This window comes from Lethenteron reissneri, chromosome 19 (genome assembly GCF_015708825.2).
Source record: "Lethenteron reissneri isolate LAM-NWPU_2019-01 chromosome 19, ASM1570882v1, whole genome shotgun sequence".
NCBI lineage: Eukaryota > Metazoa > Chordata > Hyperoartia > Petromyzontiformes > Petromyzontidae > Lethenteron > Lethenteron reissneri.
The window spans coordinates 6,030,280-6,055,373 of record NC_083797.1 but is presented as its reverse complement, the minus strand read 5'-3'; the positions used below and the strand labels follow the sequence as shown (position 1 = coordinate 6,055,373).

At 40.8% G+C, this 25,094-nt stretch overlaps 1 protein-coding gene across 2 annotated transcripts in view; it reads right to left on the bottom strand.

Moving 5' to 3' along the window:
- Positions 1-25,094, bottom strand: part of LOC133344199 (gamma-2-syntrophin-like) — a 152,887-nt gene that overhangs the window by 16,501 nt on the left and 111,292 nt on the right. For both annotated transcript variants that reach the window (XM_061554238.1, XM_061554239.1), the window contains exons 3-9: positions 11,928-12,062; positions 8,824-8,880; positions 7,637-7,694; positions 5,578-5,621; positions 4,510-4,551; positions 3,716-3,818; positions 976-1,067 (exon numbers count right to left, since the gene is read on the bottom strand). In XM_061554238.1, the coding sequence (XP_061410222.1) occupies positions 976-1,067; positions 3,716-3,818; positions 4,510-4,551; positions 5,578-5,621; positions 7,637-7,694; positions 8,824-8,880; positions 11,928-12,062 (531 nt within the window). The remainder of the gene's footprint in view (positions 1-975; positions 1,068-3,715; positions 3,819-4,509; positions 4,552-5,577; positions 5,622-7,636; positions 7,695-8,823; positions 8,881-11,927; positions 12,063-25,094) is intronic.

The window sequence follows — 25,094 nt, the reverse complement described above, 5'->3', positions numbered from 1 at the left end:
ATTAAAACGAAACGCTGTCCAAAAAAGTCAAGCCATGAGAGATTATAACTTTTAAAAAATCCTCTAAACTTCAAAGGGGCTTAAAAAAAGAATGGGGTTTCATATTACACTGTGTTTAATTGATATACAAACGGCTTGAAAATATACCGGCCTTAGCTTGCTATCATTTCAATTGATTTTCATGATTTCCCAAAGGTACCAGCTGGCATATCACAAGATATAATCTGCTTAACTGCGAGCATAACATGGAAGCAGTAGTGTTTCATTGCTTAGTTTATTTTTGTACCTATTAAACGTTTTACTGGACCGTTAAAGTACTGTGAGTTTGCCCAACATGGCTATGAAGATGTTTTTTTAGCAATTAAACATGAACCCGAACAGGTTAAGATGCGGTCTTACAATTCCTTTCTAACGATTGCCGGCAGAAGAGCCTATAATTCGAGGGAGCTCCAGATAGCTTCACTAGATGATATTTTTTTTGGGTCTCCTCTACCACGTCAGATATCTTCAAAGAGTTGAGATTACCCAGACTCTACCCAACCTCATGCGATCTCCCAATTAACGAACGGTGGCGTGCATATTCAAACTGCTGGATGGACAGGGATGTAGGCATTTAAGAAACATACTGCTGTGCCGGAAGATTTAATTGAACTGGAGACCTCGGCGCTACAAGTCCAATGTGCTAACCATTATGCCATGGCAACGTCCTGTGATAACATACAGCGGTTAAATCAAATCTAGCACGAGGGATCACCAGTCTGTTTAAAAAACAAACTACACCCCGCATGCACACAGTGAAGGAACAGCCAAGGTACTTGTTCTTGCACAGGTTGTCGTCTTTGCATGTTCCATGGGCATGCCATTAGGGCTCCGCTACATTACCCTTAATGCTTGTGTGCTTACACTTTGTCACAAGAGGCATTTATTTCCAAGTGTAGCTTGCCGTGTTATTGTTTATTGTCGCATGAGACTTACTGTGTTGGTGGAGTTGTTGTTTAAGTGTAGCCCGCTGTCAAACAGAGGAGAGGAAGCAGTGCTGCTTTGATCACTGGGGATCATCGATGAATCTGCAAAACGGAATGAGCCCCTGACATTAAGGGACCACAAGTCTCCAAAGCATACGTTGATGGCAATAATGTGCTAATTGTCACCTCCATCAGGGGCGTCTAATGAGCTGCAGTTTAAAACCTCAGAGACGGCATGGCAATCAATAAATGTCTCGTGATGTTCACAGATTTTTTTTTTTTTACAAAGGTAAACTTTGTAAAATGTGGACATTGCTCGTCCGAGGTAGAAATCCCACACGCGGTGGTTTACTGCTGGCATCTATAAATACACGACATAATGATCGTGGCTCGCGTTGTACAAGCGTGATTCATACCATCGTTGGGATAATTGGCAGAGAAAACAAGAGTGTTTTTAAATCCTTTATATTAAGTTCGCTTGCGTGCTTGCTTGCTTACGACCGTGCAAATCTTTCGGTCGTTTTTTAACCCACTTCCCGTAATCCAATCGAGCTGACATTTTGCACACAGACTCGTTGTGCGAGACAATTAATGTTCGTGAAAAATTTAAATATTTTACACTGTTTAGGGAAAACAAATTAAATATTTAATTACCAATTGCTTAATACTGGCAGACAATCATCTGACCCTTAGGTGGCAGCCATCTCAAGCCAGAGGACGAGAGGACTCTAGCCGCCACGCATATAAAGGATTTAGAGTGAAAAACTTTGTTTTTACGGGTTTATTTGTTTCCCCATATATATATATTATTATCAAGTAACAAATGGTATGAAACAATAAAACAAGTGGTATTACTCACAACAACTTTACAGGCCTATATATTAAAGGCGGCGTTATTGCAAGTCAATGAAATGAACACGCTGCAAGTAAATTAAAGGGAAGGAAATAACACAAAGTTGGGATTGTGTGGGGTTTTTTTTGGGGGGGGGGGGAGGAGGAGGGGATTTATTTTCTTCACTTCCATTGGTAACATGACAGCTTTTGTGAGATTCGTGCAGCCATCACGGCGTACGGCCGTACCAGGAACGGGGTTGGCGACACAGGCGCAGCCCAGAGGTCGCAAACAGGTTTTGATTCCTTACCCGTACCCGGCCGCACCAGGGTCGCAAATGGGTACCCGTTCCCTACCCGTACCCGTACCCTACCCGAAATGAGTGACAAACGGTTACTCACCAGTGACTCACGGCCTACCCGTACCCGTACCTGGCCGCACCAGGGTCGCAAACGGGTATCGGGTACCTGGTTGCGACCTCTGGCGTAGCCGCTGTCTGGTCAGGAGATTGGGGCAGCCCCCCTTGAGGTGGTTGTCCAATTGCATTAACGCTGATGATGCAACTTGCATAGAGGCCGCGGCCCCTCGAGCACTCCCTCAACTAGAACCACTCTGAGGCTATGTCTGAGTTTGCTATTGACATTAACAAACAAAAACAATTGGTATCCGTTTGAAATAAATGTGGCCAATTTTATGGCGGGGGGACTACAGAAATTCCGTAGACCAAAGTCCGAACTCGTTGCTCCTGGCTTCTGGGAAGAGGGATAATTCTAGATTTGAAGCTTTCGTGACTGCAAGGATTCATACTCTTAGTTTTTTCGGTAAAGTCACGTAGGTAAAAACTTAAATTAATAAAAATAAAATAATAAAAATCACGACGTTTTGGAGGCAACACAAGTCTCCGTCATCAGGTGGGACCGTCACAGCCAGATTAGCTGCATCAAGTGAGGCAATGATTCAAGATGTAATCCCTTAAATGCAAGTTGAGGGGGGAGGAGAGGGGGGGGAGCTCATCATAATGTGGTAGCCAATGAATGGAACGTATCGGGAGGGAGGGGGGCGGGGCTAAAAGAAGACACAAAGTGCTACGTTCCATTCATTGGCTACCACATTCTGATGAGCTCCCCCCCCCCCCTCTCCTCCACCCTCAACTTGCATTTAAGGGATTACATCTTGAATCCCTGCCTCACTTGATGCAGCAAATCTGGCTGTGACGGTCCCACCTGATGACGGAGACTTATGTTGCCTCCGAAACGTCGTGATTTTTATTATTTTATTTTAATTAATTTTAATTTCTTTTTTACCTACGTGACTTTACCGAAGAAACTAAGAGTAAGAGGGATAATTTTCAATTTAAAGCTTTCGTGATTGCAGGGATTCATCTTCTTGGTTCTTTCGGTAAAGTCACGTAAAATGGAAATAATAAAATAATAAAACAAAACATAATAAAATAATTCTCACGACGTTTCGGTCTGTCGAGAAGGCCTGGGGTATGTCATTCAGACGCTGTCTTCTCGACAGACCTGTTCTTCACCTGAGGACGGCTGCTTGCGTTGTGGCCGAAAGGTCGTGGGAATTATTTTATTATGTTTTATTTTTATTATTTTATTATTTCCATTCTACGTGACTTTACCGAAAGAACCAAGAAGAAAAAAATTGGTATCCGTTTGAAATAAATGTGGCCAATTTTATGGCGGGGGGATTACAGAAATTCCGTAGACCAAAAGTCCGAACTCGTTGCTCCTGGCTTCTGGGAAGAGAAATAATGTTGGGCTCACTGCCCCACTCACGTAGTAGGGACTGCGAGAATCAGGAGTGTCGTTGTTTTATTACACGGGGAAGGGACGACAAGGGAAGGGGAACAAAAGTAAAGGAAAAATGTGGTAAGTGGGGGGCCAGAATCCGATCTCGTACTCACACTGGCCTTCTTCGATAAGCGGAAGCTTGAGAAAGGCAGGGATCTTCCTCAGATACCGGACTGTGAAGGTGACCTCATCGCCGGCAGTCTGCAGCACTTGTACCTAATGGCACCACAGAGGGCTTGGAGTGTTTAAGTGCTACGCTAATGACAGCTTACCATTTTACACGTTATTTATTTATTTGCTTAGTCGACCGAGGAAGGCCATACCGATCATTGTCCACAATTTTAGGTAGAGTCCTGCTTGGCCGATTCTTTTTTTTTTGGAGAATAGAATGGCTGACAAAGACACTGCTATTTGTGGGAATAAGCATCAGAGCTGGGGCTGTGGCATTGGAAGCGATAGGCAACGATGGCTATACCGTACTAATGGGGATGAAATTGGTAAATATTTACTTTGTCCTTCTGCTGCCTGTCTTCGTTAAAAATGCCACATTTCTTTATTGAGAGCGAGTGCCCATCAAAATTCTGCGTGCAGATTGTGGGCATAAATGTGTGATGTCATCTTCGTATTCAAAGGATGCAAGGATCCCTGTTATGTTGTGCTGTTTAAGACAAATTTCGTGTATCCATTATTTTGGAGAGATGTAGCAATTTTGAATGTTATTTTCTAGTCACTTTACTACATTGACGTTCTTTTGTTATCCATACATCATATTTATGAAGGCAACATAATCCATGACTCATTTTCCATCGCAGATTTTTTTACATGCAACATGCCTTTCATTATAATATGAGTTGAACTTAAACTAATACCATTTTACCGACGTCTGAAAGTGCACCATAAAACTTACCACTTCTTCATGTGTTGCGTTTTCCACATTGATGCCATTTATCTGTTTGAAATATAAAACATTCATTTGGTTTGAAATAGAGTCACAACCCAATGTGTGGGATAAGATGTCGACCTTGAAATGGCTTAGTAATATTTTGGATAGTTCCCAACGCTGTATATACATCAACTTATCTAAATCTACTTTTAAGAAGCCATACATGTGTTGAGTAGTTCCAACGGACGTACTCGTAGACGGAGGTAAGTTAAGGGGTTCCGCCAGGGTTTATTAAAGCTTATCAATAATACACAGCAGGGTACACAACTCCCAGGGGCTAGGGGTCCTACTCTGAGTCCGGGTCCCTGCCGGCTAGCTCCGGTCTCTCTCTCTCGTGTCGGATCGTGGACTCTGTCGACTCCACCGAGCGGAGAGAGAAGCACCTCTACGGCTACCACCGGCTTCTCCCCAGACTCCCTATTCGATCCCTCTCTATACCCCTGGTTCCCTCTTCACCCTGTTTACTTTACCCGTTCCCACAGTGACCCGCTTACGTCACGGGGTCTCCCTTAAGTACCCTAGGAGACGTGACGTCATCGCACTGAACGGCACACCTGACGTCACGTCCACATTTTACTCCTCTACACATGGTAAAAGGAAGAGGTGCAGCCCTGCAATTGCTTGCTCAGGCTACTGCTGGCAGAAGGCCCTACGCTAGCGGAGCTCTTGTGAGCCCTTCTAGAGGGAACATCGGCCTAGTCTCCTAAGCTGACTAAACATCTTGCAAGCAGAAGTGAAAGTAACCACTCTTTACCCCTCCACACGCAGCCCGCTGGTCGACTAACTGCCGTCGACCGAATTATACTGGGTGGATAGAAATCCATAGATATGTTCAAAGGCTATGTAGAAACACCACTGGCACTTGGGGAAAATTGCAACGTATCGCTTTTAAGCAGGTATAATCAATCAGTGCAATAATTGTACATTACAAAAAAAACAACACTAAAATGAATATAACATGAATCAGTTTTTTTTCTTTCTCCTCGGGAATCACAACAATTCATCAAAATGGAAATGGAAGGTATTACTCACTCTCAAAATAGCATCGCCAATAAACAGCATTCCTGTTTGGTCAGCTGGATTTAAAAGAAAAATGTACATGATTTAACTTATAGAGGTAACAACACATTGTCTTGCAGTCAATTGCATTCTTTCTAATATATGTATTATTTTAATTAATTTTAATTGTCAAATATATTTTGGCTTGCATAGTCTTTCCAATTTCTAGTAGTTACGATTCAACTTATTTTGCACGTACATACATATACACGTGTTCGTGGTGGTTAGCGATTCCCGCTCATAGCCAACACCAGTGGCGATTATCTGAACCGGTAATGGGCCTCCCCTAGGTCGTCTCAGCCATAAACAATTACCTAGTGCGATGTGTAAACGTCGCTACTCAGGAGACAAAGGCGGCCGAGCGTGGTGCTGGCCACCCACCCTCTCGTGTGTCATGCCGGCCTTCATAGGTGCTACTCGCTAAGAGCACTTGGAGCCACTTGCCCCAACAGTCTGTGAAGGCTATCGGGGGCATCTTTGTCTTTGGTAAAGTCACGTAGGTAAAAAATTTAAATTGATGAAAGTAAAATAAAACAAAATAAAAAATCACGACGTTTTATTTTATTTTTATTAATTAAAATTTTTACCTACGTGACTTTACCGAAAAAACCTAAGAATATGAATCCTTGCAGTCACGAAAGCTTCAAATCTAGAATCTTTGTCTTTGTGATATATTAGAGGGGCGATGGCACGGTGGTTATGGCACTGCGCTACTAACCGGACTTCCCTTGCTAGCCATGGCTCTCATCAGCCCTCGAGACTAGTTAGTGTGGTGTGTAAACATTAGTACTGCGGTGATGCTGGCCGCATCACCCCCTCGTGTGCCATCAACGCCTTAATCTCACCTCGCTAACAGTATTTTCTATAACTGCCTACACGGGGGGTAAATTTCGTTGCTATATGTGCTATTTAAACCGTAAAAAAAAAAAACTTGCTGACTGCCAAAAGTACGTTTCTAATGATGCGATTTCGTTTGCCGATGAACGAGTATTCAACTAATGCCCAACTTTTACTAAATTAATTCGTTCGGATCACTATTTTAAATAAGTGGCACGGTTGTGAAAATAGTTTTGGCTTGTCGCAACGTGTGGTGTTGTATGAGTTTGTTGTTGTTGTTGCATAACACCTTGTTACAATATAATGCGTGTTTATCACTGGCATCGCGCCTTTTACAGCCCTGGCAATTTTCACATACAGGGTGTCACATACATTTATTTCGTAGTTAAAACACATACACACATATATATATGTATTCCCCACAGTGTTAAGATGCATTCAATAGATACGAATACGAGGTTTTAATTTACTACTATAATGAGCCAAGGATGTCTGTGTGTCCCGCGCGTGACGTCACTCCACGTCGGCCAGCCCCCCTCATTAATAATCATGAGCATGTGACGTCACTCCACATGTAGCACCCCCCCTCTCATTAATAATCATGAACATGTGACGTCACTCCACATGTAGCACCCCCCCCTCTCATTAATAATCATGAGCATGTGACGTCACTCCACATGTAGCACCCCCCCTTCATTAATTATAATAAGCAGGTGACGTCACTCCACATTGAACAGGCCCTCTCATTAATAACCATTATAAGGTGACGTCTTCCAAATGGAAATCCCCCCTCTCCATTCATAATAATTAGCGGGTGACGTCACTCCACATGGGGGGTGAGGCGCCTCCTCTCCCCTCCTCGGCGTCAACTCACAACCCTCACTACAAATGCAGAACCCTCACGTCACGTGATCTCCGCTATTGAGACATCTGAGTAAAAAGGACGTCATGATGAACAAGGGATTATAACCTTAAAATTAAATAAGTCTGTGTCACCGCGCCCTTACAAATTGCACACGAATTGATGCAATGAATATATCACGTCGCTTTTCGCTTGCAAGTTTCATATTTACTGCAATACACCCGTCCTTTGACGGGCAAAAGGCTGGTAGTAGTCAATATAATCAGAACAAACATTGCTATTTTCAAATCAAGATTGTTATTTTGTCAATGCTTGCAAAGAGTTTGAATTTACCTGCCTGGTCTTTCATGATTTTGGAAATCACCACTGGAACCCTGTATTCAGCTCCTCCCTGTTTAAAGAGACATTTGTACAAACATGTTTAATTAACGTATGCAGCAGTTGTGTCTGTACATCATAGCGCGCGCACACATATGTTTTCCTAAACTAAAGGAAACCTGATAATTGTTTTTTTACCCTTCTATCTGGCAACAAAACTGACACCTTTTTACAAGGAGTCATGTTTGCATAGACCACAATACCTGCAGTCATAATGCAAACAAAATACATAACTCTGATAATGTGCACTGTCCTTGAAGTTGATTGGTCCAATCCATGTGAGACTAGGCTCTAGAGAAAGCTGTCTCGGGTGTGGACCAATCAACTTCAAGGACAGTGCACATTATCAGAGTTATGCCTTTTGTTTGTATTATGACTGTAGGTATTGCGGTCTATGCAAACATGACTCCTTGTAAAAAGGTGTCAGTTTTGTTGCCAGATAGAAGGGTAAAAAAACAATTATCATATTTTTATTGGCAAATGAGGTTCCCATGGTGTAAAGGAAACCTGTTATTGTTATGCTTCATTTTGTTTCGTCTGTGATACTGCATTGGCAGTAGTGCACGAGCTCAAAAAACAACGCTTTGACACATTCGTCACGCCACTGCTTTCAAATTTAAACAAAAATTAAGCAACGTTACGGGCAATGGACCTCCTCTATACACGTGCCACGAGGAAGGGCCATCCCACCCCCCTCCCCCCCAAAAAATTCGACTATTATATATGTCCACTATAGAGGAGAGTTATTGATGAATGTGTTGAGTCATTGCTGAAAATGCAACGTTCATTCCATACGCAATTCAAAACAACGGCTGCATTTGGTGGCGTTGCGCGATCTCCCACGTTGATATGTGACGTCCCAGCGGCGCTCGTGACACCGTGTCAAGCTGTGTGTCGTTGTGTATTGGTGTTTATTGCGTTGCTGCCCGTAGGACCTCACTCCATCTCGGAGGTGGACCTATTCTGCTACGTATAATGGAGCTGCCATTTCAGCAGCTGCAGTGTTGACACCACCACACCATGCAGTTCGGAATTATTATTTTTATTAATTTCCGTGAGCAAAAAGAAAATACGCGTTGAAGTTTATACGTTTACGCCAGAACACTATGTGCCTGCTGCACGCTTTGAAAATAAACACATACCTTGATGCTTAGTCCAAAGCCCCCTATTTCTTGTCGACGTAAAGTCACGCTTCGCTCCTAAGGAAACAAAAAAAAGTGTAATTTTTAAATCCTTAATATTAAGTTCGCTTGCTTGCTTGCTTGCGTGCTTGCTTGCTTGCTTGCGTGCTTGCTTACGACCGTGCAAATCGTTCGGTCGTTTTTTTAACCCACTTCCCGTGATCCAATCGAGCTGACATTTTGCACACAGACTCGTTGTGCGTGACAATTAATTTTCGTGAAAATTGTTCCCAACATTTTACACTGTTTATGGATTTTTTAAAAATATTTAATCACCAATTGCTTAATGGTGGCAGACAATCATCTGACCCATAGGTGGCAGCCATCTCAAGCCAGAGGACGAGAGGACTCTAGCCGCCCCGATGCCAGATTTATAGTGAAAAACTTTGTTTTTACGGGTTAATTTTAACAAGTTTGGCTTTCAGTGGAACTTCAATTCATAAATGCCTCGTTGGTTACTCTTGAGATGTGACACGTGAGCACCAGCTGTTTTTAAATATTTTTTTACCAAGTTTAAATCCTTTGTCGTTATCGTCAGTCATGCTCGACACACTGCTGCCTCCCCAAGCCTTTATCATCTATCTCTCTATCTCTCTCTCCTGTGATATAACAAGCCACCTAGCACGTACACACGAGTTGCTTTCATTGCTCCATCTCCCCAGTCGACGTTATCTCAGACGCGTTCCATTCCTTGGCTGTCACTCCGGCACTATGTTCGACAACTGACCAAGTTTAAACAGTCTGGATAAATTTGACTCAAAGCATAGGTGGTGCAAGGGTTGGTGGAGGTGAGGTCATGGGGTTAATCATCTCCATCTGTGCAGACTTTGGGATGAACAATGGACAAACATTAGAATTCACTTTGAAGGGAAGCATAAGTCAATTTACTTAATTTTAAAAGCATATATTGTGACATACTACATTTAAAAAAGTCAATTTTTCAAATACAATTTTGATATTATTAAACATTTAAAAATGGCAGCGTGCAGTAGAGAGATGCTGTAGCCAAGATGATTAGTAAAAAATTTACCCGTAAAAACAAAGTTTTTCACTATAAATCATTTATATGCGTGGCATCGGTTTTATTTTATAATTCATTTCTGTTTTTCTTGAGTAAGAGTTTCATTTTTATCACATTGGTATTTTAAATTAAATATGAAAATTATTTTTCCATAAAAGTGGAAAATTTTGGAAAAAAAATTTCACGAAAATAAATTGTCACGCACAACGAGTCTGACTAATTCGGGGATTGAACCGTGCATATGAAGGTTAAGCCGATGCTCATGTCCTATCTCCTTTGCAACAACTCTTCTGCACAACAGGCACTGTTTATTTTTAATACTTTTTACATTTTATCTTTACCACTTTCTTTCAACAAATAGGATCACAACCAACGGGGATGATACCAATACATTACAGCGACATCAGTAAAACCATTTCTGTCCCTGTCCAAGTTGTGATTGTAGTACTACAATATGTGGCAGCAGGGATAAAAAGATGAGATATTTGGTGTTCTTAACAAACACCAAGGGTAGGCAAAACTGTCATATCACATGACGCGTGAAAATTTTATGAAAGCGTGCGTAGTCAAAGGATCCCACTCCCTCTTCAACTCCTCGACGTCTTAATCAACGGAAGAGCTCAAGTTCTGTAGCATTGTGGCATCAAACGTTTTGGCAATTTTAGTTTGTAGTGCTGGCACTTTGTGGTCGTTCCAATGCCACTGTAGTACAATATGTACCTGGAAGTGTCCGTTGATTTTACAACACATGAGCTGACGTGAGGTTGATGAAGAAACTTGTGGTGTGGGATTGAGTGAAGGTTCGCTCACACTCAGTTCAAATTTTTAGCTATCTTTCAATAAAGCTATTGCACATCTGGACACAGCCAAAATCTTGTGTTCATATGGACACGAGTTTTCCCTGAGGACTTCTAGAGCAACAGGCATCGATCAGAGTGCAATAATTAACTCCGCATGTGTTAGTATGGTATACTCCATGCAGGGATTGAAACGGAGTCAGCCTTAACTGTGACAGCTCAAACTCTCTACCCCTTGCTATGAGACAAGGCAGGACATTATTCCACTCTGCAAGGATAGTAACTGTGTGCTGAATGTATTCCACGTGTATGGTGCATGGAGTATTATATAATATTGGGATGTTGTCGTTTAGGCTTGGTCCCTCAAACCGTCTTCGAAGAGGAGAGGGTGTTTGTCATTAAATCCTTTATATTAAGTTCACTTGCTTGCGTGCTTGAGTGCTTGCTTGCTTGCGTGCTTGCGTGCTTGCTTGCTTGCTTACGACCGTGCAAATCTTTCGGTCGTTTTTTAACCCACTTCCCGTGATTCAATCGAGCTGACATTTTCCACACAGACTCGTTGTGCGTGACAATTAATGTTCCTGAAAAAATTTTCCCCAAATTTTACACTGTTTAGGGAATTTTTAAAAAATATTTAATTACCAATTGCTTAATGGTGGCAGACAATCATCTGACCCATAGGTGGCAGCCATCTCAAGCCAGAGGACGAGAGGACTCTAGCCGCCACGCATATAAAGGATTTATAGTGAAAAACTTTGTTTTTACAGGTTAATTTTTTTCTTAAGGTCAGCAGTGTCACTTTAGCCCAGTGTTCTTCACCCACGTTCGGAAGGGGGAGTGGGCACTTTCGCCGATAAGACATCAGTGTGAGGGCCGCCACACATTTGAAACAATTGGAGTTTGAGAACACGACGGGGGGTGTTGTCACGTGTTGTGTATTTGTCGGGGGGCTGCACGTCAGAGGCCGCACTAAAGGCCATCAGCGGCCGCCAGCGGCCCATGGGCCTTGCAATGAAGACCACTTCTATAGCTCCACTTTCCAATCGCCACTCCCCCACCCTCCTTATGCATCTCCTACCTGCCTTGCCCCCCACCCCCTCGCTCCACAGAATCAGTTAACCCTCATCGCTTGTAAAATATTGCAATCACCATCAATTACTCAAGGTAATGGTCAGCTGTTGTGGCCCAATACGACAAAGAGCGATGTTGCATAATATCGTAAATGTGACCCTGCTGGATTAACTCACTTTGCCGCTGCACTGGCTGCCAGTGACACACACCACCTCTTGGTGCTGGATGGTCAGGAGGTCCTTGGAGATTTTCAGCCGTACCTCGTGTGGTTCTGATTTCCCATCAATGAGCAGCACAATGCCAACTTTAGTCTGCGAGAGTGTGACACAAATGAAAGAGATAACGAGCGAAAATCATTAAAGTTGTTCGTCTGAGCATTTTTAGTTTGATCTGAAAGGTTAATGTGTCTGACTCCTATAAATGTACCACAACAACTGACTGTTAAGTCACTCACGTGAATAGAAGTAATGAGAATCAGGACAAGTTTCTCCCACATCAGAAATAACTGCAATACTCCGGCAATTGCTTTATGCTGGAATCTGCTAACTGAATTGATACATAAATGGGTTTCCTTGTACATTATATTTTTATATAAGCGTTCCAATAATAGTACAGCAATACGTGAAGCATACGATTGACAATTTGATTGACATGCCGTTAAAAATAGCCTGTTTGCTATGAATTGCTATAAGCAAGTGCAATAACATTTAAATAACAAAATAGAATAAAAAAATACCAATAAATAGTATCTTTCAACACAGTTGCTGAGCACAAGACCAAAGGTTCAAAAAGCCAAACGGCCAGGAACAAAAAAATCACCATTAGAAGTGCAATAGATGAGAGTCAATACGCTTCTTTTAATTTATACAGATTATGCTAAGTTGGGAAAACGGACAAACGGGAGAGAGAATTTCAAAACCGAGGAGCATGATGAATGAAGCAATCTGGGAGGTGGTTAGACCAGCTGTGTGCTTAATTGAACACAGGCGAGGATGAGATGAAACAGTCAAATGTGCAGAGATGTTTCCTGACTTTTGTCGGGGTTTCATTTGAAGGTAATCTGAAAATAATGTCAATGCCCCGTGGATTAAATGGCGCACATTACAGCTGAACGCGACGCCATTTAAATAATCCGAAGTTCACTTGTGAGGTTTTGTTTTAGCTCCACAAAGCAGCTTTGCGTGGAGCACATACACATGTAACACAGAACAGAATGCTATCGTTGCTGGCTGATAATGCCACAGAGTGGACCATGTTGTTTCATTTATAAGTAAATTAAAACAAACGGTTCAACAAAGTTAGTTTCTTTTTAGTTAGATCGTGCAACATCCATTTGCGACTATCACCCTCCGTCAGCCGACAGAGTCACTCGAATCAAGTTGCCACGTGGAACTTTTAATGAAAAACTGTCGAAATTTTGCTCGATTTTCAACTTTCCGGTTTTGTTGATGAACTAAATCAATTGGCGCATTTGTCCACTTGTGGCATCGTGATGGTATTGGCTCTATTTCGATTTAAAGCTTTCGTGACTACAGGGATTCATCTTCTTGGTTCTTTCGGCAAAGTCACGTAGAAGGGAAGTAATAAAATAATAAAAATAAAACATAATAAAATAATTCTCACGACGTTTCGGCCACAACGCAAGTAGCCGTCCTCAGGTGGATTGGCTCTGTCGGGTGGTAGAGGGTTATTATTAAAATACTTCCACTATACCTACAGGACCTAACCCAACATAAACTAATTTTGAATTGATTATATTGGTCGTAAAAGCCTACAGTATAAGATTAAAGTGAGTTTTATCGTTAACGCTGATATATAAACATTGAATAAAGCAATACGTATTCTTATTTGATAAACATCATTCAGTTTCATCTTCTTGGTTCTTTCGGTAAAGTCACGTAGAATGGAAATAATAAAATAATAAAAAATAAAACATAACGAAACGTCGTGAGAATTATTTTATTATGTTTTATTTGTATTATTTTATTATTTCCATTCTACGTGACTTTACCGAAAGAACCAAGATGAATCCCTGCCGTCACGAAAGCTTTAAATCGAAATAATTTAGTTTATGAAACAAGTTCAGACAATAAAAGTCCGTTCTGTAGCTAGTGTCTGAGGTATTGTTCTTTAGTTTACAATGTTTTGCTAATTTATGCTGGAATCGTTGCACACATCACGTTTTGTAAGTTGTCTGCGAGGATTCCTGCTTCAGGATGAGTATTTTCAAAGACGCAAACATCAGCAAATGAGAGAACATCTGCAATGTACGTGGATAATGGGTTTCATTGATTTGTTTTGCGAAGGTGTAAAACGGTATCAACCAGAAACTGCGTGACGGGACTGTGTGAAAGGATTGCTGGGCAAGCAAAGTGATGCTTAACAAGTTCAGTAACAAGCAAAACACATATATGCATAGTCATCAACTACACAAACACCAACACTATGCAATCACCATTAACTAATTATGTCAGATACATTTCATTTCAGATGTATGCTTCAATATACTTGGTATTGCGTACGTATTCGATTTTATAATATACATGATAGCCTTTCCCACATTTTGTGTTATCATATTATTATCAAATCACACAAAAGTAGAATGTATTATAAAAGCAATGTCAAAAAAGACTGATTTCACAACCATACTATGCGGCAAATATGCCACTTAAAATGTTGTTTTCCATAATACAAACATACATTGCAGTTTTCCCGTGATTGTAAGCCATTATAAATATAGCTCTAAGATTGCTCAAGAGGTGTAGTTTTGTACAGCATGCTGAGAATCTCATTATGATTTTGTTGGCTGGATTTAATAAGTTGTTCAGCATTATGCTACCCCTGACAGTCTGCATTAAATGTAATGCAAACAATACAACTTTAAAAAAACAACACGCCCCAAGCAGAGGTTGAATGTAATTGGTAAGAATGCACCAATAATATAATAATATATTCTGAAATATGTACTGCACGTAAATATAGAATTACATTTCTAAAGGCCATAAAATATTGTTGATTTAATCGTTGACTCATTTTCTTGCAGATATCTACATATATAAACATATAATTGGCATGCCTCATCTTTACACTATACAATTATATTTTTATTATCTGTACCGGCTGTGGCATATCAGAGTGGAAACAATACCGCGCGGCATGCGATATTGTGTTCACTTTATTTTATTTTCTACGTAACTGGCTTCAAACAATGTGGAGATCGCAAAATGTGCCCAAAGCACACCACAGCGCACCCACATTGTACAAGATACATCAAGAAAATACCTGTATTAACACGTAGGGTTCCACAACCAATATGAATCATCATCATAGATTTGTTTTGGTTAGGCCACGTAATATATTGACTAAAACTGTATCGTAAGACCCCTTCCCACCCTACGCGGCCAAGCAAACACAATTGTCACGTGCACAAGCATGTATGGAACCAAATATTTAAATATACAAATGTGTCTTCTTGGTTCTTTCGGTAAAGTCACGTAGAAGGGAAATAATAAAATAATAATAAATAAAACACAATAAATTAATTCTCACGACGTTTCGGCCACAACGCAAGCAGCCGTCCTCAGGTGAAGAACAGACGCTGTCTTTCCGACAGACCTGTTCATCCAGCAGTGGATTGGCATAGATGTGCGCAATATTAAAAGCAAAAGCAACAACGGATATTACACAAATGTATGGAATTAAGTAAATTAGAGGTTACAAAATGTAATGCTAGAACAAACAAACATTTAAAAAAAAGTCAAGCTGCCACATTATTCAACCTAATGTATTCAAGGGGCAGAATAATCCTCTTTACTTTCGTACTTCAACCTTATTTGTTGCGGTTGCAGTCAATAACCGTTTACCAAATTTAAAGATAGATTGAGTGAGCCTGCAGCTAGAATTAAGCAGGCGCAGAGGTCCCTGCCACACCGCTTTCATTCTGCAGAGAACTGCAGCCAGATTTAAATTGCTATTAAAACCTCTGAGACCCAGCCACAAAAGGCACAATGTGCTACATTTTTGCAGGAATGGCATTTCTATTTAAAAAAATATAGAGTTCTCAACGAAATTATGTTATTCTTGAATTGCCTGGTCTGTTGTGGAATGCTATGCTATCATTGTATGTTGATTCGTGAAATGCTCACTAGATTCGCTTCGTTTGGTTTGTAAATGTACCAATTCTTTTTTCAGGAATGACTCCTTTAGGCTAAAAATGTGATGTCACTACCCAACAAGCAGAGCATTGTACTTCATTGATTTATTCAATGATTTCCAGAATGGTACACACAGCGGGTAGTCTGCTGACACTGGCTAAATGCAGGAATGGAAGCTCACTTTGTGAGTTTTATTCCTCCTGCAAATTCCATCCGGAGCTGATTATTACATTTCATCGGACTGATGCGCAAGACTTCGGTGGTACGACCATGTGATGCGAAGTGAAGAGTCATCAGTGGCCAAGACTGCCGTGTGTATTGAGCCAGAGGGCCGCCGTCCACGCGGACGTCCGAAGAAGCGATGGATGGACCGAATAAAGGAAGACATGAAGACGGTCAACGCATCCCCTGAAGATGCCCTGGACCGAGCCAAATGGAGAAGACAATGCCGAAAACCGGACCCTGCGCCACAGCGGGAACAACGCTAGGAAGAAGAATCGGACTGATGCGCATACATAAGCAGCGTCGACATCTGCGCAGGGCGAGCAAAAAAAAATCCTGGGACATCTGGACGTTGATATTGAGTTTGAGCCAGTGGCTCTGCTACTCCATAGACGGTTGCAAGAATACATTATATGGGGTTGCTTCACGTCACTGCAAATATTATTATGTACATGATACACAGCGTAATTATTTCAAATTGTGTGAAACTGTGGCGTTAAGAGACTGATTATAATTAACGTAGTTTTCATTGTGTTATCTTAATGAGTTTTATTTATATTAATCAAAAGGATTCGAGTTTGATTTTGTGTATTTCCATGAATCAAGGTCATATTGAGCTGTTTGGAGCCCTAAACGTTTTGTTTTTTGTTTGCTTTTGCCTAATGCCAGCACTGCAATTAGGGCATAGCTATCTTTGCGTCTCTCAAACAAAAATCCACCAGCTGTGTGTGGGCATGCACCTCCGATTAGCACGGTTGGCTGCGTACGGTGCGAAAGAAGTTCATCGTGACACACATGTTACAGATAACAGACACTTTTAACGTACGTGTTAACAGCTTCTCCAAAATAATTGTACTTATTTAGTGTTAATTAAGCACATTTAGATTGTTAAGTGGTGGTAAAGGGAACTGAAAATTACATTTTTATTCAGTTCCTGTCAACTCAACACAGGCTCGATATTCGGGTATCAAAATTGTAAATTTTGCCGGAGCTGAAAAAGTGTTTTTGTTCTAAGTTTTTCAAATTAATTTTGGATGTATTGTCGACCACAGAAACGTCCATATTTACTACAACTCTACATTAGAGTATTGTATGTACATTTACAGATAAGTTACATATGCAGCATGATAATGTATGTAACATATTGAACCAATCTCTCAAACGATTTATGCCAAATACATGTTTTGGCTTAAAAACAACAAGCATTACCATCCCAAACAGAGAATAAATTGACCGACAGTAAAAACATCATTATTACTAAAATTACAATTTCAAAATTCCCAACTATAACATTCTGAGTGCTGTAGCCAGCACATTGTTCTATGTATGGAAATGATTATATGTCTGTACTGGTAATATGCACGGGAACAGCTTCAATTTCCTTTGTGGTTCGTGCATTTCAGTATTTTATTTTTCTACAAAGTGTTCTTCTCATCTGCTTTTTTTTTCGTGTGGGTTTCGTATGCAATTTTTCAGAGATTGAGAGAGCTTTGCCACTGTGTGGCTGAGCTGGGCATGGGGGAAAATATGACAGCTTCAACAATTGCTGCGATCCCTGTAATTGAACTGCCAGTAACACTCACTCGCTGCTCCTGTGCATTGTCACACCTTGAGTGCAAACTATTTCTGATAAACCAGTGTTGACAACAATTATTATTTTCAATTTTAAACACCAAAGTGTTTTGTTTCATTATTTAAAAATACAATGTTTTGTCAGTTCACATGAACCAATTGCAATTTAATTGCATGGATATGTCAGGTAAAGTTGTTTCTCTATTCCTGATCAATCATGCCCTACATATTAAACTTTAATGAACAGGTTTGTTTGGTGGTCAACTAAAAAAGAAAGCAATAAAAACCAGACTGATGATCAACATTCATGTTTTATATTTTTTCCTTATTTAGCACTCACTAACATGCATCTGTGGTGTCATGGTTCGCAAATTGTACCCTCTATAAACGAAACTAAGCTATTTTTATTATACCAGGTGAGGCCCACTGAGCTCTCAGAAGCGACCTGGTCACCAATGAAGGCTCAAAATGTGGACATTTATTGCAGTCAAACACTCAAAACGCACGATTCTAACTGTGGAAGGAAAATCCGGAGGACCTGGAGAAAAATCCTCGCGACCGCAGGTCGGGATCGAACCCACAACCTCCTGCATGCCAATTGAAGTAGTTAACATCTCACCACAGTGGTGCCTATTCCGAAGGTAGCCGGTTGGATCTCCTGGCATGGAAGTTGAAACAGTGGGCATGTTTTTGGCGTCCTCTGGTCTAACACCATTTGAGACTAGGCTCGAAAGAAAGCTGTCTCTGGTGTGGACCAATCAGTTTCAAAGACAATGCATATATTATCAGAATATGTTTTTTGTTTGCATTCTGACCACAAGTATTGTGGTTAATGCACACTTGATTCCCTGTAAAAGGTTTCAGTATGGTATTTTAACTTTTTAACACAACTGTTTTGTTGCCAGAAAAAAAAGAGGAAAACCTATTCTCATATTTTGGTACTGGCAAAAGAAGTTCAATAATGATAATTGTTTTTTTACCCTTCTATCTGGCAACAAAACTGACACCTTTTTTTTTTACAAGGAGTCATGTTTGCATAGACCACAATACCTGCAGCCATAATGCAAACAAAAAACATAACTCTGATAATATATGCACTGTCCTTGAAGTTGATTGGTCCACACCCGAGACAGATTTCCTTAGAGCCTAGTCTCACATGGGTTGGACCAGATGACGCCAAAAGGCGCACGTTCAATAATGTTTCGTTTTGTTTATTCCCCTGCCTCGAGCCAGTCAGCAATATAAGTGGATACACTAGAGTGTGGTGGAGTAAAGTGTCCAGCATGGGAGAACAGGCCAAAAAAAACCCTGTCCCAGCAGTGGAGGCCCTTCTGTCAGTCGTTGCATGAGCAAGAATGTTCAAGGCTGAATCTTTAACGGTTACCTTTTTAGCAATGACTAACATGTTTCAAGGTTGAACTTATGTACACGGTCTATATTTATCAAACTTTTTTTCTGCGCTTTTTCACAATCTCACTAAAATGTAGTTGATGCTCGCTCACATGTCCAGCTGCTATGGGTCAGTTCTCCCAATGAAATTAATGAAATATAGTCGTAACACGTTCCTTCGGAGTGGGCAGGTAGGAACTTGGTTGGACAGCGCATTCGTGCACGACAGAAAGCTCGCGGTCACGTGACGCACTTCAACCAATCCGGGAGCGTACATGCTTGGGAGGGGCTATGCACGACAGACAAATAATCCCTGGTGGGCAGTGTAGAACTGTTGTTCCTACCTGTGTTAAGTTTTACGTGGTTGCTTACAGACCATTTTGAAGATGTTGCCTGTCATGTGTTCAGAGCAGCAGGTCTCACTCAGGGCACTTCTCTTACACGTGTGCAACATTACCCTTGAAAATAAAAATCAAGGGATGCAGGAAACACAGGGGCACCTTGTAGTCCAACAGAGTGTGATGACCTAATAGACCCCAGAGGGGACATTGAAATTGATTTCTTTTCGCAGTGCTTTTCGGAAATTTCCATGGGTGGATACTGTTTCTTTTTTTTTTGAGACAGTTATACTGTTAAAGCATTATAATAAAAAAAGATGTGAATACAAAACAAAAGAGTCAATAATTGCCTGCCGTGATATATATAAGGTGTTATTTATACTCCTTTAATAGATTATTTTGTATATGTGGCCTTGTAAGCTGTAGCACTTCATATTGTATGTCTCTTCATACTTACCATAGTTCCTCATTCTAATGCAAATGCATTAAACACTATATAGTGTACATAGTTGTAGGCTGACTATCAGCAAAATATAGAGAAATGAAAGACATGTCAGTTTAACACGTAGGCTTACGCGATCTAACCCAAAAACGTTGATTATTTATCAGAATCAGAAAGGGTTTTATTCGCCATGAAAGTTCGCACAGTCAAGGAATTTATTTTGGCAGGAAGGTGCATACATTCAACATATAGGAATCTTAAATCTTTAATAAGTGGTGTACAAGTCTAACTATACTAAAGGTACATGTATTTATAGTTTTTGGGAAAGATTAATTAGTATGCCTTTAGATACTACAATTTAGAATGTTACAATATATGACCCATAAGCGTGGATACATATATCCACTTCCAATTACAACGGTTTTCTACGTATGTTGCGAGAGAAGTTCAACATACATACACCCAGTATATATGGGGGTTGGATATGTCAGTACAGACATTTCTTACAAACAAAATAAAGCAGTTTTGAATGTCAAACTTTATGCTTAGCAAAACAATTTCACGGGAGAAACCTAGTGGCATTTGGGTTTAAAATACATATAACTCTTACGCAGCACAAATATTTTGAGTGTAGCCATTGCAAAGACAAGTAAGTGGGGTTTTACAGTTGGCCAAATCAGTCATATTTCATCATGCTACTCTTTCCAAAAGCAAGTTATCACAATTGTGGGTACATTAAAAAAACATGATTGTTGAAGACATAGCCTTGCCTGATTCATGCAATGTACTTTGGAACATGTATTCCTAATAAATATCTGCCTCTATGTCATAGCCACGGTGAACTATAAAGGCATCTTCTTTCGCATACCAATTGCACACCATTTTCATTTTAATATACCTTCCCCCGACCACCCATGCATTTGCATAAGCCACTGAATATGGTAATCGTGCTTTTACCTGTTCATGTTTCTGATCACATGACTGGTTTTTCTGGTTAATGGGAAGCGAGGGAGCAGGGCTTTGTTGCCTTTAACCACTTTGCCATCCTTGGAAAAATGTATCTTCTCTTCCGATACATTCTTTGGTTTGTGAACATTTTACGCTGATTTTAAAATACGTTACAGTGCCATCTACCAAAGCCACGTTTTTTGGGGCAGTATACTAGCTACCCCATAGCAAAGTTAATATAGTTGTGCAGTGGCCTATCTACACCACGTAGGAAATGCGAATTTATTTTTCATCACAATTGCTGAACACAGGAGCAAAGGCCCAACATGCCAAGCGGCCAGCAACAAATAGGGATGTTTAAATAGTTTTGATCTAGTCCATAGAGGCTGCAAAAGGACATGATGGCTCAACAGTTAAAATCAGCTTCCATGTGGCCTCAGTGTTATAGTTGCCATTCTTTGCGTCCATCTCAAGGTGTGACGTGGACTCCATAATCTTCAGTTATTTTGTGTACGGTACATACCATGCAGTGCATATTAAGGCGTTACAACATAGGGGTATTTGAGATGATATCGGTAAGAAGGTGATTGCCGCTCAATTACAACGTGAAAAAAAAGCAATGCAGTATTTCGATTCAACTTGAGCAAAAACGCAGCCAAGATCAGGGTAGCACCTTTGAAGTTCATTATGTATCACGTGTCTGCAAAATACCAAGCTAATTCAGGGGTTAGGGTGACCCGGTATTAATGTTTTCTTAAAATAAAAATCCATTATTTCCTAACAGCCCATTTACAGCTGGCCATGTTGTTTATATTGCATTTCATATTCGAAAAAAAAATAGAAAGCAATATAAAAGAAAGGTCAAAAGACACCAGACAACCAAAATGTCACAAGCAAATACTGGAACACACACACGTCCAATTCCTGCAAGTAGTCACTGTTCAGTCCTAAACTGTGACTTGTGCGGTGTAGACTCCGCAACTAATGAGCCGGCATTGATTTTCACGCAATTCATTGTTCGTGAACTGGGGCGCCACGATGGCGAGATGTTAACTACCTCGCCTGGTATACAGCCGGTCGTGGCGTTCGATCCCGACCCGGACGCCTGTATATTTGGAGTTTGCATGTTCTCCACGTCGTCGCGTGGATTTTTTTTTCTCTCTCCGGGTCCTCCGATTATTCTCTCCAAATTTAGAAACATGGGTTTAAAGTATTTAGCTGCTAGAGTTATTCCAAGTGACAAGCCACTTCGTTGAGATAGCATTTGTGGCGAAGTCTCTTCTGAAACAGAGGTATATAGTTCGGTGAGCCTTATCTGGTAAAATAAACATAGTTTCGTTTCGTTTGGGGAGTGCGATTTTGCGTTTCCAATTTCTTTCTAATGTTTCAATATTTATGGCCTACCTCCTTTTGCCCCCTTCATGCTCCCTCCCCCCAGAAAACAAAACATCTCCAATAAATAAGGTACATCCACCCATGGCTTTTGCGTAGCATGTGGATTGGCTGGGTCTCGTGGGTGCGAGCACAAACATTTGGGCGGCAGGTGCAGAGAAGAGTGGGGATGAGTGGCTGCTCAGGACGGAGTCGGTGGCCTGCTGTGTGTGCGTGTGATATTGTAGTTTGAGCCTTGGGACTCGATCTCTGTTACCATGGGGCTTGAGCGCTTCAGAAATGCATCATTCACACACCCTGTTATGTGCTTATGGAAATCCACAGGTGGATTCTCTATTGTGACAAGTGGTTTTTTTTCTTCTCTTAAACAGGTTTCTCTTGATTTAAAGCTTTCGTGACTGCAGGGATTCATATTCTTGGTTCTTTCGGTAAAGTCACGTAGAAGGGAAACAATAAAATACTAAAAATATGAAGAATAAAATTCCCACGACGTTTCGACTGCAACACAAGCAATCATCATCAGGTGTGCAGTCGAAACATCGTGAGAATTTAATTGTTTTATATTTGTATTATTCTATTGTTTCCCTTCTACGTGACGTTACAGAAAGAACCAAGAATATAGGTTTCTCTCATTTTATTTCATGTGCACGGTGCAATGACATGCTTTACCATATTCATAAATATGTGTCTCTTAACATCATGACATTGCTGAGAAAAGTAAAAATACATCCATCAAAAACTTTCACGTGGAGCACTATATGGATTTTGAAAAGATTGACCTCGTACTCAGTCAAAGTAGTATTTAATAAGCTTGTTATGAAGAAGCATCAATGTTACGACCCAGTGTGAGATGGTCAGGATTCACAGCTGCCCAGCCTGCTGTGGTATAATCAAATAAAGGTCGAAAATGTATTTTTTTTAAATGACTATTTTGCTCACGCTCTAACTTGTATGGCAAACCTTGTTATCTCTCACCTGCCGCTTGGGAGATATATATGAAGCAGTCGAGGTGTGAATGCCATGTGGGGTGACACGGCATTATGGTAAGATGCGGTGCATTGGTTCGCGCAATATACTATGCACCTGACGACCTGAGTTTGATTTTCAGCCACTGCTGATATAATTCGTGAGTGAAATATGAACTGGTCCATGGACTAATGTAGGATGACTCGGCTTTAAATGTGCAATGGGGAGACAAAGGCGGTTGATGATGGTGTTGGCCACATAAACCCCCTTAAATTTCGATTTAAAGCTTTCGTGACTGCAGGGATTCATCTTCTTGGTTCTTTCGGTAAAGTCACGTAGAAGGGGAGTAATAAAATAATAAAAATAAAACATAATTATTTATTATGTTATTTTATTATGTTTTATTTTTATTATTTTATTACTCCCCTTTTACGTGACTTTACCGAAAGAACCAAGAAGAATAAAACATAATAAAATAATTATGTTTTATTTTTATTATTTTATTACTCCCCTTCTACGTGACTTTACCGAAAGAACCAAGAAGATAAACCCCCTTTCCTTGTGGTTGAGTGCAGATCTTAAATAGTCCCCTCTTAACAGAACTTGATCTAAGTATCTGTGAGCTATATGGGGGATCTTTATGTGTCTTGAATCCTTATAAGATAATCTATTGTATTTGCATATATACCTGAAAAACAAACAAACAAAAAAGTATGAAATGCTGCATTGCCAATGATGATTTTTTCATCTACTATATACCCCATTGCAGTTTCCTTTCAGTCCACTGCTGCATCAAAGCCTCTCCACGAGTCAGCGGGAAGCCTAAAACTTGTTCGTATTTTTTTCACAATTGGTTTTAGGAACTTAACTGATGTCCCTATGTTCATAACGCAGCGCGCAAACTACTGTACCATATTTCCACCCATCGTTATCGTTCTTTTATATGTCAAAGACGTTACATCCATCTCCATCTCCATATATATAAAAGGCAAAGTTGTGATTATGTGTCTGTTCAAAATGTTTAGCGTACTTCCCGACATGCAACAAACTTGAAATTTGCCATGTGGGTACTTTCCAGACTGTACACCATGCAAACGTTATGCAAATAAACTTTTGGGGGGGGGGGGGGGGGCTCAATAATGCATATATTTTTTGCACGGCAATTGAGCTGTGACGTCAAATCTGTCACGTGACCCGCGCACGTGGAAGCCTAACGCATTGTAGTGTAGTGGGTAGCGCGCTGCGCTACGAATCTGGCGACCCGCGTTCGATTACCGCTCACGGCCACCACCGGTGACGATTATTTGAACCGGTCCTGGGCCTCCCCTAGGTCGACTCAGCCTCAAACGAGTTAACTGCTGTGGTGTGTGTGAACATCGCCACTGGGGAGACAAAGGCGGCCGGGCGTGGTGCTGGCCACCCACCCCCTCGTGTGCCGTGCCGGCCTTAATAGATGCCGGTAACAGGAGTTGCCCCCTACAGTCTCACAGGCTACACGGGGGATCTTTGTCTTTATCCTGTGTGTGTGTGTGGGAGGGGGGACAGCGACTGCGTAGCGATTCGCGCTCTGCGCTACGAACTCGGGGAGACAAAGGCGGCCGGGCGTCGTGAATCCAAGTCCCGGGCGAAGCCGGGTAGTAAAGCTAGTATTTTATAAGTCGTCATGAAAGTATACATAGCCAACATTTAAAATGGTTTCTTCCCTGATTCCATAATGAATAATGCAATTGATGTTTAAATAATTTCACCACCCGCTACTTTTTGTTTAACATAAACAACTTTTGCATTATTTTTGTGAAGTCAGCTTTCGTTTTGTTGCCTAATTCTGGAGATTCCACAAAGACTCCTTTCTTTTTTTGGACTTTTCTAAGAATGTATCTTTCGAATAATTTACAGCATAAAATAAATTGATTTCACTCA